The sequence below is a fragment of the Protomyctophum bolini genome (genome assembly GCF_963924005.1).
Source record: "Protomyctophum bolini genome assembly, chromosome: 12".
In the NCBI taxonomy this organism is placed as follows: domain Eukaryota; kingdom Metazoa; phylum Chordata; class Actinopteri; order Myctophiformes; family Myctophidae; genus Protomyctophum; species Protomyctophum bolini.
Genome location: NC_137873.1, coordinates 12,838,472 through 12,853,245, shown reverse-complemented (window position 1 = coordinate 12,853,245; position 14,774 = coordinate 12,838,472). Strand labels below are relative to the sequence as shown.

General features: G+C 43.6%; 1 protein-coding gene across 2 annotated transcripts in view; it reads right to left on the bottom strand.

Annotated features, from left to right (window-relative positions):
* gnal2 (guanine nucleotide binding protein (G protein), alpha activating activity polypeptide, olfactory type 2) overlaps window positions 1–14,774 on the bottom strand; it is a 79,707-nt gene that overhangs the window by 36,400 nt on the left and 28,533 nt on the right. For both annotated transcript variants that reach the window (XM_080779214.1, XM_080779215.1), the window contains exon 5: window positions 12,819–12,916. In XM_080779214.1, the coding sequence (XP_080635340.1) occupies window positions 12,819–12,916 (98 nt within the window). The remainder of the gene's footprint in view (window positions 1–12,818; window positions 12,917–14,774) is intronic.

Sequence of the window (14,774 nt, the reverse complement as noted above, 5' to 3'; positions counted from 1 at the left end):
CGTTTTGTCTTTACAGTCGCGCATTCATCCTAATATAAATAGAAAAGACCTAAGCATATATAGCTTGTTGCTTAGCAGAAAATCAAATAAAAAATAAGATGTAAAGTGAACGGAAATGGTAGCTTCCTTACTCAGATTTTTGGAGGTGTAGTTCCAGACTCTACATAGCATTCGGAGATTGTGGAATAGTTGTCTGCATGGCTACACGAGACTACTATCTGCAAAATGCAGAACACCCCGAGGTTACATTTTAGAACCTTGGGGCGTTCCACACAGAACACTGCCTCTGTGCATTTCAATCAGGAGAAGAGAACGTGTTACTCCTATTTGTACCGTCCCTACACTGCGGTTCACCTGTATGTTTTTTAGGATACGGCAGCAGGTGTTTGAGTAGGGTCAAAAGGACAAACACCACCCCAGTAATGGATTGTTTGTGAGAGTGAGGGTTCAAGGAGGAGTTTTTTCCCCACCTGCGTCTTTCAGAGCCCTGGACGAGGACATGGACGAAAAATCAAAACAAAAGAACAATAAATAATTGTAAATCACCAGTGTTTGGCTCACACTGTTACTTGCACTAAATACCCCCCCCCCCCCCTCCCCCCCAGCCCCAAAACAAAATCTGCTAAGAGGTTTTTTAACGACGGTTAGAGTGCGTGTCTATCTTATTTCTTATCTACAGTATCTCTTTTTTTATTGTTTTAGTTTCATCCAGTGCTATCTCCATTTATTATCTTGTGTATATTCGATTGCTGTTAAGCACGGTCTTGCGGAACATGCCGCGCCAACGTTTATTTTCCCCTGCTGCTTGCACCTGTACGAGTGAGTGACAAATAAGCTCCTCTCGATTGTTGACTCTTCTTGAGATTTCCTGATTACTTTTAAGGCACGGTCATGGCCCTGGGCCCAAAATGACATTTTTTGAAGACATTAACCCCTCGCGAGCCTGTGCATTGTACCAGTGTTGATTTTGACAGCAAATTTTGATTTAGTTTTAGTCATAGGCTTTGGGATACAAAGTTTTTAGTCACATTTTAGTCATATTTTGAGTCTAGTTTCTGTTAACTAAATGCATAACATTTTAGTCAACTAATTCTAGTTAATTTAGTCGACAAAATTGGCGGTGCCTTGATGGTGTCGTAATGGCAGATTTTACACTTGGTAGCATGCTGAAAATAACCGATCTACAAGCTCACAACGCGTCGTGCTACAACCAAGCATAAAATGACTTGTCTTTAATTCTACTGGATCTCTCTAGTTTCTATTCGTTGTCAAAATTCGTCAACAAATATTTAGTCTTAGTCATCATAGCTTAGTTTTTATGTTTTCATGCAGTTTTTAATTCGTGACAAATTTAGATTTTTTTGGGAATGTTTATTGAAATTGAATGTTTTGAAATAATAATAATTATAAACAAAATGTAGGAAACAAAAGTAGATAAATGGACCCATAAAAATGCATCCGCGACCCACAAATGGGTCCTGACCCACTGTTTGGGAACATGTCTAGTTTGTCGAGGCACACTGTGGTACGACAAACTATAGATTAGCCTTTTCAGCCCTATGGCCAGGCAGCTTCAGATATGCCCAGAGCGGCAAAGTTCGATTTCAGTTTAGTCATAGTCTTTGGAATAAAACTTCATTTAGTTTTAGACATATTTTAGTCATCTGAAATGTTTTAGTGTTAGCCTGGTTTTAGTCGACTAAATATCATACGATTTTAGCCGACTATAAAACTGCAGTTTCGACAAAAATGCATTTTATGCGAGCTCAGAGCCACATGGAGGACAGCTCTCACCACTGGGGAAGCTGAGCTCCACCGCTGAGCCACTGAACACAGGGACACTCTCACACCAACCCTAGCCACCATCCAACAGTGTGACAATCACCTTCTATGGCTAAAAATAACATTGTTGTGGATTGTGTTACGTTAGACTATAACAAAGAATTGCCACAGAGACGTAAAAAAAATAAAAAAGCTAACGGCGGGCCCAGGAGTTATGTAAGAATGGATAGCCTAAAGGTGTCTGATTCAGGGGTGACTGCATGTTCCAGCCAGTCCAATGTCCCGTATTAAAATAGTCTAAAGACTAAAATAGTTTAAAGACTATTTTAATACAGGGGAAAATAAACTGGAAGACCCAATTTCAACAATCAGAAAAGGCACAACTTTTCTTACAGCCTTTGAACAAGAGTTTGAACATGACATTCAATACATGAAAGGCCATGTTCATGTTCAGGTCCCTGTGAACAAGTCCATGGCATGGCAATGGAACAAGCCTGCCATGGCCGAAAATAGCTCCTAATCAATCAACAACGCATAGATACATATCTGTCCCCGTAAAAAACATATAAATGTGCAATGCAGAGGGACAATCGATGACTGGACAGGATTCCAGGGCATCAATACAGATGTACTCTTTGGCATAACAAGCGCTTGCAATCTGCCTATACTTATTTCCAGTCCCTTTGTCCAATGGGGCTACTCAGCAGTGAAGTAAAGTAACTACATACAAATGGCCTATAAGTGGTTAGTGTGTTTTGTAATAATAATCAAAATCTAAGTAACAACGTAATCAACTAGTAACTACATTTTCATGTAATTCTAGTGGAATCAGGGGACCCAGGCTAGTGAAGAAATAGTCAATATACAAGATCAGGGCGTGTGAGCTTGATCAGGGCGTATGAGCTTGCAGATTGGCTATTTTCACAACTTCTTTTTTTTTTAATATGTCTGTTATATGTCTTTGATTTTTTTTCTTCTTTTTTTAACATTTACAAAATCTTTTGAAATAACAAGTACCCAAATTTGTATTAATAAAGGGGATATTTACTTTACTGACCTAAAACCCAGACATGGATCACAGTGGTCTAAATGATGGTACAGGAAGTGTGTATAGTGTGTGTGTGTGTGTGTGTGTGTGTGTGTGTGTGTGTGTGTGTGTGTGCGTGCCCAGAGCCCAGCTGAAACAAAGGGAAGAATTCTTATGTCTATGACTATCTGTCTGAGGCTGTGATGGACGGCACAAAATCATTGCACAATGACATAGTTGAACTGCTTTTGGTATGATTTGATAGTGGCACGACCGGAAACAAACACTATTTTAAGGACGCGCACGCACGCACACACGCACGCACACACGCACCCACACACGCACCCACACACACACACACACACACACACACGTCAACTTTTTTCACCCAACAAAAAGCAAAAAGAAATCTAAATAAAAACTAAGCTCTGATGACTAAAACTAAGACTAACTAGAACTGCACTCTGTCAGGTGCATACTTGCTTGTTGCACACTAGTAGGCCATAAATGGCCAACTAGTGCGCAAGCAGAGCGCGCAAGTACTCCCAGCCGTCCCGCCACTTTTGATGTGTATGCATCGTCCCAGCAAATTGTGCCTGATATGGCAGTGGTGCCAGATTACATACATGTATACACAGGAGCATTACCTTTAATCCTCCCAACACTAAAACATATCGTCATTACGTCACCATCGAAAACCAATTACACTCTGGTATCGGGTCCTTTAATCCACATATTTCTTACGTCATTGAGAGCTAGTTATACATATACTATATATATATATATGTATATGTAATTTGTAAATTGATTAGCGGTATACTGTGGTTACTTTGCGCCAAAAACCGTCCCAGCCAACCCGCCACTTTTGTGCCTGATACGGCAGTGGTGCCAGATTACATACATGTATACACAGGAGCATTACGTCATCATTGAGAGCTAAATACATATACACACCATGTAATCTGGTCCCAGCAAATCAGGCACAATTTGCTGGGACGGTGCATACGCATCAAAAGTATCGGGTTGGCTGGGACGGTGCGTACGAGCCGGGCGAAACTATTACTTGCGCGCTCTGCTTGCGCAAGTAAATATATATGGTGTGTGTGCTGTACTGTGATATTGTTATAGGTCAGTGTGAAGCTCAACAGCTGTATTGTAGCCCTTTAGGCTGCTCAACAGTGCCACTTTAGGTCACCCAGCGGTACTGCCGTACTCAAAAAGACAGGAGAGGCAGATGCGTGCACAGTGCACACGGCCTCGCCCAAAAGGGCGAGGTTGCGTGCACGCATCCACCTCATTGATGGCAGACTGATGGGCGAGCGCTGGCGCTTTGGCATGGGGGGTCAGATTAACATGGAATGAATTATATACTGGCCATATAAAGCGCATGTCTTGAGTGTACAGGGTTTGATGAGGTCAAATCTCAATATGGAGATCTAAGGGTGATACATTACATTAGGGACTTAAAGCAACGACGGCTATGGCAGTCCGCTCCGGCAACCGGAAATTGGATCAGTGCTCGATACATAAACCTGCTTGCCGTAGCAGCTCTTCCTACTACGGCAGAACCTACACTTCGACGTCGTGTCTAAATAAACATGAAATAAACTGTCATACATTCACACCTTTCTCTTCTGCTGTGTTGGCATCTGAATGAAGAAATAACACTAATTCCATATCAGAATCATCATATTTCATCATATAATCATCAGCTGTTTTAGACCTAGGTCTAAAGGCAATGATGTGTCTTTCAATAGCTGATGTACTGCTCTAATGAACTAATAACAAAATAACCAATGATCAATTTTTTCCCTTTATTTCTACTTTATTGTTTAGATTTCTTTTGTTGTTGTTTTTTTATGTATTGAATGTAGTTGATATATTTTTGTCTGTCTTTAAAAAAAAAGGAAAAAAGGGGGCGACACGATGATTGATTTGTATTGTATAACCTGAACTGCCCAAATAAATAAACATTTAAAAAAAAACTGTTTTAGAATAACACAGATTGCTCCAGCACCTTTCCCTTTCCACTGCTGATCATGTGCAGCGCATGTAAGAAGCAAGTTATCTGCAAGTTAGCTGACGTGCGACGGGGTGTTCTTATGTCTGTGTTTATGTTTGACACACGCTGCATAGATGCGTCGTCACCATGGGAACCAAAAAGCGGTGGGAACCCGTCGCCGACGGTTGTTTGCTTAACGATTTTGACGGCTACGGCGATTGTGTCATAGCAGCCGTACTTCCGCCTAGCGGAGCAGTCATGAAAACCACCGTTGCTTAAAGTCCCTATTCTCTTGAGTGTACAGGGTTTGATGAAGGCCTAGGTAGGGCCTTAATTTCCGGGCCTGTTGAGAAATCTAGTTTTTGCCGGCTGCTGGGCGTGGCTGCACTAATAACTTTGGGTCGGGCCCGTCTAGAGTTTGAAATTTGAATGGACAGGTATGAGTCAAAAGGGAGAAATCGAAGAGGAAGGATGGATGGGGAAGGATCAACATGGAATGTCATTACATGTTCTGACCTATATCCATATATGGAGATCTAAGGGTTTGAGGTCAGATGTAGAGTTGCTGCATTTGCTGGCCAATATTGATGACATCAGGGATCTCCATTGGCTTAACTGCGACAGCGGGTTACTATGACATCAGAGTATCCACATCTCCATCCCTAATGGTGTCACGTGATGTCACGAGACCTGGGCGCCATATATGATATATGGTGCCCAACACACCAATTGACGGGAAATGCACGACCTTTGGTCACAATAAGCTCACAACGCGACGCAATGTGATAGATGTGCTTTTTCCGCCGACGTCCTTGCATTCTTTATTTTGTTTAACTGAAAATAAGGTTAAATAAATAAGTTTAGGGCTACACATAGCTTTACTGGGTTAGGAATATAGGGTTAGGTTTAGGCACAGTTTTTACTGAGGTAAAGATTAGGAATAAGGTTCTGTTTAACCGTTTAAGCATAGTTTACTATAGGTTACGTTTAGGAATACCAGCCTGAGCAGTTCCGACTGTGTTTTGAGGAGAGTTCGTTGGTATTCTCCCACACACACTCGCTTTACGCAGAGCAGAAAAGGTATCTTATGAAACAAACAGTGGTGGAAAAAGTACTTACGTTTTTTTACTCAAAGTATCAATACTGCAATCTAGAAATATTCTGCTACAAGTAAAAGTCCAGAATACATAATGGACATCAAAATGTAGTAGTACAAAAGGTAAAAGTAGTTTAGTTTTTTTGGTTTAGACTAGTCATTGGTTAGACCAGTCATTAGTCCTACATCTACAACCTATCTCAAACCCTCACCCTAAACCTAACCTCCCACGGGGCAGCACACCTAACCCAACCTAACCTTAACCCATGTCTAACCAATGACTAGTACTAGTCTAAACTAAGTATGCACCCCATTGTGCAGAAGTTTTCAAACGTATGAATATTTTGAAAAACAGCAGATCTACAAGCTCACCCGCATGCACCCACCGTTCTTAATATGACAAGAGTTTAGAAACGCCACTTGTCAGCTCTCTTCTTCTTCTGTTGTGTAAATGATGATACAGGAAGTGGGGGCTGCTTAAGTAACAGAGCCTTCCTGCGGAGGCCCAGCTGAGACAACACAGAAGAATTCTCACCTTTTTAATTCCAAGAATTCACATCATGCAATGCACTCTGGGATGGCCGCCGGCCAGACTTTATTAGTGAATGAACAGAAACACGATGGAATGTTTTCCATGTGAGAGTTATATCCGTCAGCAGGTGCAATAAAGGGAGATCTCTTCGCTTGAAAATGTCAAAACGGCGTTCGTGTTTCCGACCACCTAACCTAGCTCTGATCAATAGCTCTAATGCAGTTGCATTTAGAGCTATGTTACCGATGACTTCCGGGGCTCGCATACATTTCAGACCAGCCTCTCGTCTTTAGCGTAAATAAAAGTGTTTGCTTCTCACCAATACAAAGGCGGGTTGTGTCATTAGAAAGCCTACTTTCCTTAGTGGAAGCACTCTGAGCCCCCCACCACATGTATAAACGGTACTTTTTGGCCAGAAAGGGATTTATTTTCACCGGGTGAAAAATATTCTGTATGAGGGTTTTCTCTTGGCAATATCGGTAGAGGGCACAGTGGAGTAACTAAAAGTATTTTTTCAGTGGAAAAATAATCCCTTTCATGTTGATGGAAGATGCTTCTGAACATGTATTCTAATGCCAGTTTGACCACTTCAAATGCACTTTATATTAGTCTTTAATCTTAACATAACGAATAATGGAAAATAGCCAATCTACAAGCTCACAACACATCGCAGCGCGACGCGTTGTTGTTTTCGGTGCGTGTGACATAATTCCATGAAAGACATACTGGCTTCTATGGAATGAGTCAAAAATGCCTTGTCGTGGTGACAAGGCATTTGTCGTGTGCCTTGTCGTGTGCGTCCCACACCCACACACTCTTCCTCTTTTCTGACGACTGGAAAGGCATGACAGGGCCAGCCTTCGCCGCCGAGTGACAAAGGTTACAGGTTCACTTTTCATTCATAAAACCGGGTTTACGTACGTAAAGTGCATCCACCCCCAGTGGTCCTGGTCGTCCATGCATTGACGACCACAGAGGACAGTGAGTATTCTCTTCCGTGGCAAACAAGTCTACTTCTGCCCGACCAAAGTGAAACCATATCTGGTTCACTACCTGGGGGTGCAAGCGCCACTCACCGGGGTGGGGTGTCCCCCTTTGACAGCAGATCTGCTGCTACATTCTGGGGTCCCGGAAGATAGAAAGCCTTCAGGGTGACACCATTGGACTGTGCCCACAAGAGCAACTGGCGCACTCTTGCATGCAGTGATGGGGACCTCAGCCTACCATGGCAGTTGATGTAAGACACCAGGGCTGTGTTGTCTGTCCTTATCATGACTTGCTTCCCCGACACAACTGGGAGGAAGTGTCCCAGAGCCAGACGGCCCGCCTCCATCTCGAGGAGGTTTACATGCCACCCCTGCTGCGCAGGAGGCCAACGACCCTGAACAGACCTGCCCTCCAAGACTGCGCCCCAGCCTGTGCCAGAGGCGTCAGTCTTATGGTCACCCTGGAACCACCCTGGCCCAGGGGAACGCCCTTGCGGACGGCCTGTGATCGCCTCCACCACTTGAGGACCTTGAGAGCACCACGGGAAAGGGTAAGGATCCTTGACCCGTCCCTGGGCAAAGGATGTTGTATTCAAAAGCCCTCCAGAGAAAGGCAAGCCTGAGAAATCGCCTGTGAGAATGTGGAATGTGAAAATAAGCATCACGAAGGTCCACCGACGTGAACCAATCGCCTGCCCTTATGGCTTGAAACACAGTTTTCAACCTGAGCATTCGAAAGGGAAGCACCTTGAGGAACTTGTTAAGTTACCTTTCCCCACCAGGGCAGAAACCTCTCTGGCCAGAGCGGCAGAACGAGATTGGTCCCTTACTATTGTCTCAAACCCCTCGGAAACGAGGGGGGCGGTCCTTGAATTGCAGACGGTACCCAAACTCCAGGGTACTGATGACCCACGGACAAGTGGTACACTGACGCCATGCGCTGAGGTTAGCACCGGAAAAACCTGCACAAGCCAACTCGCTTTGTAAGGGGAGCTGGTGGGGCTTGGCAGATTCCCCTGTGGTGTGCTCCCGCCGTCTCACAGCACCAGAACTCAGAGGGGAGCTGTTCCCTGCAAAACGAGGCCGCTGGAAGCTCCTATGCCTCTTCAGAGGCGCCCGAGCCACTGGCCTTAACTTATCAGGCTGACGCACGGCTGTAGACTGAGAAGCCTTCACCACTAACTCATCAGCGGACCGCCATTTCTTATTAGGGTGACGGACAGCCCTATTGCCCCGGCCCACAGAGAAAAAGTTGGGCCCACTCCGGCTATGCCATCTAGCCCATGCTCTGCAGCACCATGCAGGGTGCTGGGTGTAGGACAAGGTGCAGCAGCCTGCCTGGGCTGTGCCCAAGATGTTTTCAAGCGCTTGACAAAGTCAGGATACACTGGGAGAGGGGCCCGTCCCCGGCTCCTAGGGTCCCGGTCCAGAGCAGAGGCCCTTGTCGGAGGAGGTGGGGCTAGGAGCCTAGACTGAGAAACTCCGAACTAGGAGGAGTCGGACCCTGGCCAGGTGGCACACCATCCTCTGGGCCATTATCCCTCTCATCATTTCCCTGAACCTCCATACAGCAGGGAAAGACAATATGTCTCTCACTGAATAGTTTGGAGAAACACGCATGAAGCAAAGTAACATGCAAGCCCAACCAAGGGCGGACAGAATTGCTGCCTTATAAAATTATATTGTTAATATTAACAATAATAGTCAATGTAAGGAATATCATAAATCAAAACTATCCAAACAAGGATGCAGCAAAGTAACATGCAAGCCCAATCAAGGTCAGACGGAAATGCTGCATCATGAAATTAATATTATATTGTACACATACCATACACACCAAATAGGAATGTGAGTATATCTCACGACTCACGCGCAACGAGCGCACAGCTGTCACCAATGGGAACGTGAGTTATGTGTATCACACGCGACGAACACAATCGTCGCCTGCAACAAACATAGATGATGAGACAGCCTCACGGTACACCAAGGGGGTGCCACAGAGAAGGCAGCCCAGAGCAGGCATCCAGTACCGTGAGGAATGATAGTCAAAATCACAAGCTGGTATAAGCTCTTACCGACCAGGATGAAGAAAAGAGGAAGAGTGTGTGGGTGTGGGACGCACTTATAGAGTGACGTCGGCACCCACGGGTGTGATTAAATTGGTATAATGCTCCTGATCCGAGGGTTATTGTCACATGGTTACAGGTTCACTTGAAATGAAATAAAAATTGAAATCCACATGCATGGCGTGGATGCCCTTAACCCAAGGTCCACAGAGTTTATATTCCAAGTCACTGATAGTGATAATGTGCGCTTTTATTAATGAATCCTGGGAGATAAAGATGGCCGACCTTCGGAATGGTGTGTGTGTGTGTGTGTGTGTGTGTGTGTGTGTGTGTGTGCGTGGCTGCATGCGTGCGTGTGCATCACTTATATCAAGTTTCATCCTGTGTGACAATGATGGGTACAATAGCTAAAAGATTCTAGTGAGCAACAGGGGAAAGAAATTGGTATTAATCTATTAATCTCTCAACCAAAGAAAAGGGAGGGGGGAAACGACAATGGGCAGAATGAACGGGATATGAACATTTGTCCCATAAACATTGTGGTGGTAAACAAACGACTACTAAATGCATGGTGCCCTCATCATATTTACATCACAATCCAGAGGTGAGTCAGAGAGAGGAAGCAGCAGGAGAGGACGTACGCGCGGTAATCAGTGACTCACTTTGCATATCCAAACTTCCTTTTTCACGCAAGCAAGAGCGCAGTTGGGGGGTCTGATGTGTATAACCAGTACAACCAGTACACCAGGGGTGCCCAAAAGGTAGATCACGAATCTATCAGGGAGATCACAAAGGCTGTGCAGGTACTAGATAGACCATATGACGTGCTCCTAAGATATAGTTCAGGTATGAAAAAACTATTTTTGGTATCTGCCACTTGAATTAAGGTGGCTTGATTGATTTACATAAAAAAGGCCCTGTCAGCTCAAACCCACAGCCACAATGCAATACTTTGTTTTCAAGAGTGTTGCACACAAACGTCAGTAGCATTACAGTTACAAAAAAGGAAAACAAAAAAGAGAACTACCAATTCCATTTCCCCCCGTCTATTTCCCATTCCAGTCTTATATGTAATGCCAGCGCAACTATTTTGTTTGTGGGTAGGTCTTGTTGAGCTGGTCATTTTGAAAATAGCTCTAAAGTAAAAAAAGAAAAAAAGGTGTGGGCACCCCTGCAGTACATCATGGTGGCATGTTGTTGGTTTTGTGCCGTTGTAGTTCGCAAACCTTTTTGTGTCAGGCAAGGTCCCCCAAAATAATTGATATGTATTGGCCACGACTGGACCCCCATCTGAAAATGTTTTGTGCCACTAGTCCAGTACAGTGGTTCGCACACTGTGTTGCTGCAAGGCACCCCTGTTACTTCATAGCACGTTACATCTATTATCATATGACATAATATAAATATGTACATCTTTCCAAAGACTTGAGAGAATATCCGTTTCAATTTGGACAGATTGAAAATAATAACTTTATACTTGTTAATTTAACCACTTGAACTCCTGCACCCCATGGGAACATTCATCAAAAAAGTCCGATCTACGAGCACGCAAAACGCTCATGCATTGTGAGCTTGTAGATCGGCTACTTTTGCCGAACAGATTTGGTGTACTGTAGATAGAAAAGGAACGCACCAAGTACAGTGCATGTCCATTTGACTAAGTATAGACTAGGGTCTAAGTAAATAAGTAAGCCATCAAAGTGTTCTGCGGCACCCCTGGACTTGCGTCACGGGACCCACTTTGAGAACCCTGTTCTATTGACAGTGCTTCTTTAACTGTTTCATGTCAGGTTGAACCCACAAATTATTAAAGTATCGTATTTGGCCACGGAACACCATCTGACAACATTTTATGTCACACACACACACACACACACACACACACACACACACACACACACCTTATTTTTGTCAACAAAAATGTCAATCAAAAAAATGAAATCAATCAAAAACCTCCAAGATGCCACTGAGAGAAAACGTGCGACGACAGCACTGTGCGTCTCCACGCCGACAGTTATCAGCCAATCCATTCACAAGCACGAGAGTCACGTCGGTGGAGAGACATTAATATCACAGCTAAAGGAAAACACAGATGACTTCCGTAAAGCCATCACTGAGGCAGGGCCGTCTCAGCTTTCATCATCATCGAGAGAGCAACAGGTTCAGCCCTTAAAAAAAGGATGCTGAAATCTAGCCTATCAACTCCTGAGGCATGATGTCAACTATAAAGCCTGTATGTATGTGCTTGCCTGATTGTGTGCCAGGAGTACCCATGTCAGAAAAAGCAGATCTACAAGCTTCCAGATCGGCTATTTTACCAGCAAGATACTAGCCTGGCTAATAAGTCAGACTCATATCACACTGTCGCCGAAGGCAATTTGTTTTTGCCAAGGCAGATTCGCGTCTGGCTTATTAGCCAGGCTAGCAAGATACACCAAAGTCCAAAAATCTGGCTTAACCCTTTTACTACAAGAATGGGATCTCCTCACAAGAAAAAACACCCGATTCGCTGTGTAGTATTAGCTTCATAGACCTTTACAAAACAACAACAACAACAACCACAAAGCCAACATTTACAAACGTCAGAATACAAGGCGTTCAACAGTCATGGGCGTTTCAATAAGGGCACACTGGGAGCTTTGCATATTGCCATGGTGAAAATGTCAGAGCGTTAAGCGGGCCAGATACTGCCGTGTACATCCAATTTCCCCAGGACAAACACTACGGTCGCTTGCCATGCCACACCCAGTGTAAACATATCTCTGCCATATTCACACATTACATGACATCAGTACACACACACACGCAGGCACACGCACACACGCACACACACACACACTGCAAAGAGCGCTTGCAGGGCCTCAGACAAAAGCACAAAGTGAGCCGTAGTGCTGCTGCTGATACTTTAAGGATTATACCACCAAAATAAACTCATTTGCCTGTCACGCTTTTAGGACATTGTTAAAAAAAAGAGAATAAAAAAGGAGGGAATGAAAAAACCTGGTTGCGTGATTCTGGGTCACGATGAGACATTGTTTGCTTGACCTGTGTTGGTTCAAAATTAAACCACAGAGAGGGCCTCTTTTCCACCGGGTTGAACCGGTTCTGTTACTTTTTTTTCCCCCCCACCACATTTTGAGCCAGTTCAGAGTGTTTCCACCGACAATTAATGAATTGGTTCAGAGAACTCCTAAATGTTGGTTCGGAAACTCAACCAAAAAATACTTAGTTCATCTGGTGAACCAAAGTGGGCATGCCAAATGCCAATATTCCACAGGTTGGATAATGGAAGCGGTTCTAGAACCAAATGGAGATGGTTGGACTCACTATTGTGCGCAGTCGATGAGCTGGTACTCGTTGGACCTCTCGAAGCACGCCTTGACTCCTTCATCGTCCCACAGCTTCTTGGCGTGGTCAAAGAACTCCTGTTTGTGGAGAGAGAGAAACCATGCGGTTAGCGACATTAGAAGCCTTATAATGGTGTCTATGGATTAACCCATTTAGACCGGAGTTAACCATTCAGCTAACCAGTTTTACAGATTGAGGCGTTAACGATTGCGCTTATGAAATATCTGAGATCGTTAGGGTTTTCTGGAAGACTGAAATAACTAATAAACAAAAATAGGCAATCTACAAGCTTACAACATGTCGCAGCGTGACATGTTTTAAGCTTGTAAATTATTGTAAGCTTGTAGATTTTTGGTGCAGGACACACTTCTATAGAAGACATACTATGCTATGGTATCCAAATGACTGAAATCAGTCTTATACGTCCAAAACTGTACTTCAAACTAATGAAAATAGCCGATCTACCACGGACTGCACAGCCAGGCACATATGGATTTTAAAGAACCTATCCACGTACAAAATATTTCAGCATAACTTTGCTAGCGCCACACACATACCTGAAACTTGAAAAGTGTGAACCAGTAACATGAATAAATAAATACAATAGATTATAAGACATGTCAACGAGATAGACACAGGGCTCAGTACTGTCGAGACTCCATGAAAGTGCGCACGCACGCACACACCAAACAGAAAAACTATCATGGTCACACTCATCTTCTCTGGACTGCATTAAAATATAAAAACAAGATATAAGTTATTAGGAAATATACCCAAGATACACAGTTGTGGACAAATAGGAATATTCGCAGAGATTATCTGGGATAATATACCAAGTACTTCTTTCTAAAACTTCATGATCTCTGGTCATTACCATGAACAGTGGAATAATGTACCCTTCTCCACGTTGCACTTTACACATTGGTCTGGTATATTAGGATAGTGGTAAATGGTGCATTTATATAGCGCCTTTATCCAAAGTGCTTATAGCTGGGGCATTACATTCACCCATTCACACACTGATGGCGGTGGAAACCATGCAAGGCACCAACCAGCACATCAGGAGCAATTTGGGGTTCAGTGTCTTGCTCAAGGACACTTCGACACTAACTCTGGGGGAGCCCGGGTTCGAACTAGCAACCTTCGGTTACCATCCTGCCACTCTACCCCTGAGCCACCGCCGCGATCAAAAGGATTAATTAGAGAAGGAGTAATATACGTTTGCATCAGAAATTTGTATTGTAGTAACTTGTATGTGGTATTGATCGTCTGTTTGGGCTTTGTAGCAAGCCCTCTACCAATGTTCAACACATATTTATACATTTAGATTGTTACACCTGCAGGCCAATCTTTTACACTCAGAGGATTCCCCAGACAACCTCACAAACGTATCATAATTTGTTGTATATTTTTGTTATTATTTTGTTGTTATTTTTCATATCTGCCATGTGTAATTTGTGATTACAAAGCCTAAAGGGGAAAAAGAAATATGAATTGTAACGTTCCAGACCATTATCCAATGCAAGAAATGTAATAGTTAATCGCAATTATTTAACAAACAATTAATTGTTCACTTAAATTATGAATGGTGACAGCACTAACTAAATGTGTACACATTTAGTTAGTGACACTACAGCCGCCGTATGAGAAATTGGAAGGTTCCTAGTTCGACTCTTCTCCATGTCATGGTCCTCAAGTCCTTTCCTTGAGCAAGTCACTGAACCTCTAAAGCCTGATTTATACTCCGTCCAACATAGCCGATCTACAAGATCACAGCTGATCTACACCCCATAATCTACAAGAACCTAGCTGATCTACACCCCATAGCAGATCTACAAGAACATAGCTGATCTACACCCCATAGCAGATCTACAAGAACATAGCTGATCTACACCCCATAGCAGATCTACAAGAACCTAGCTGATCTACACCCCA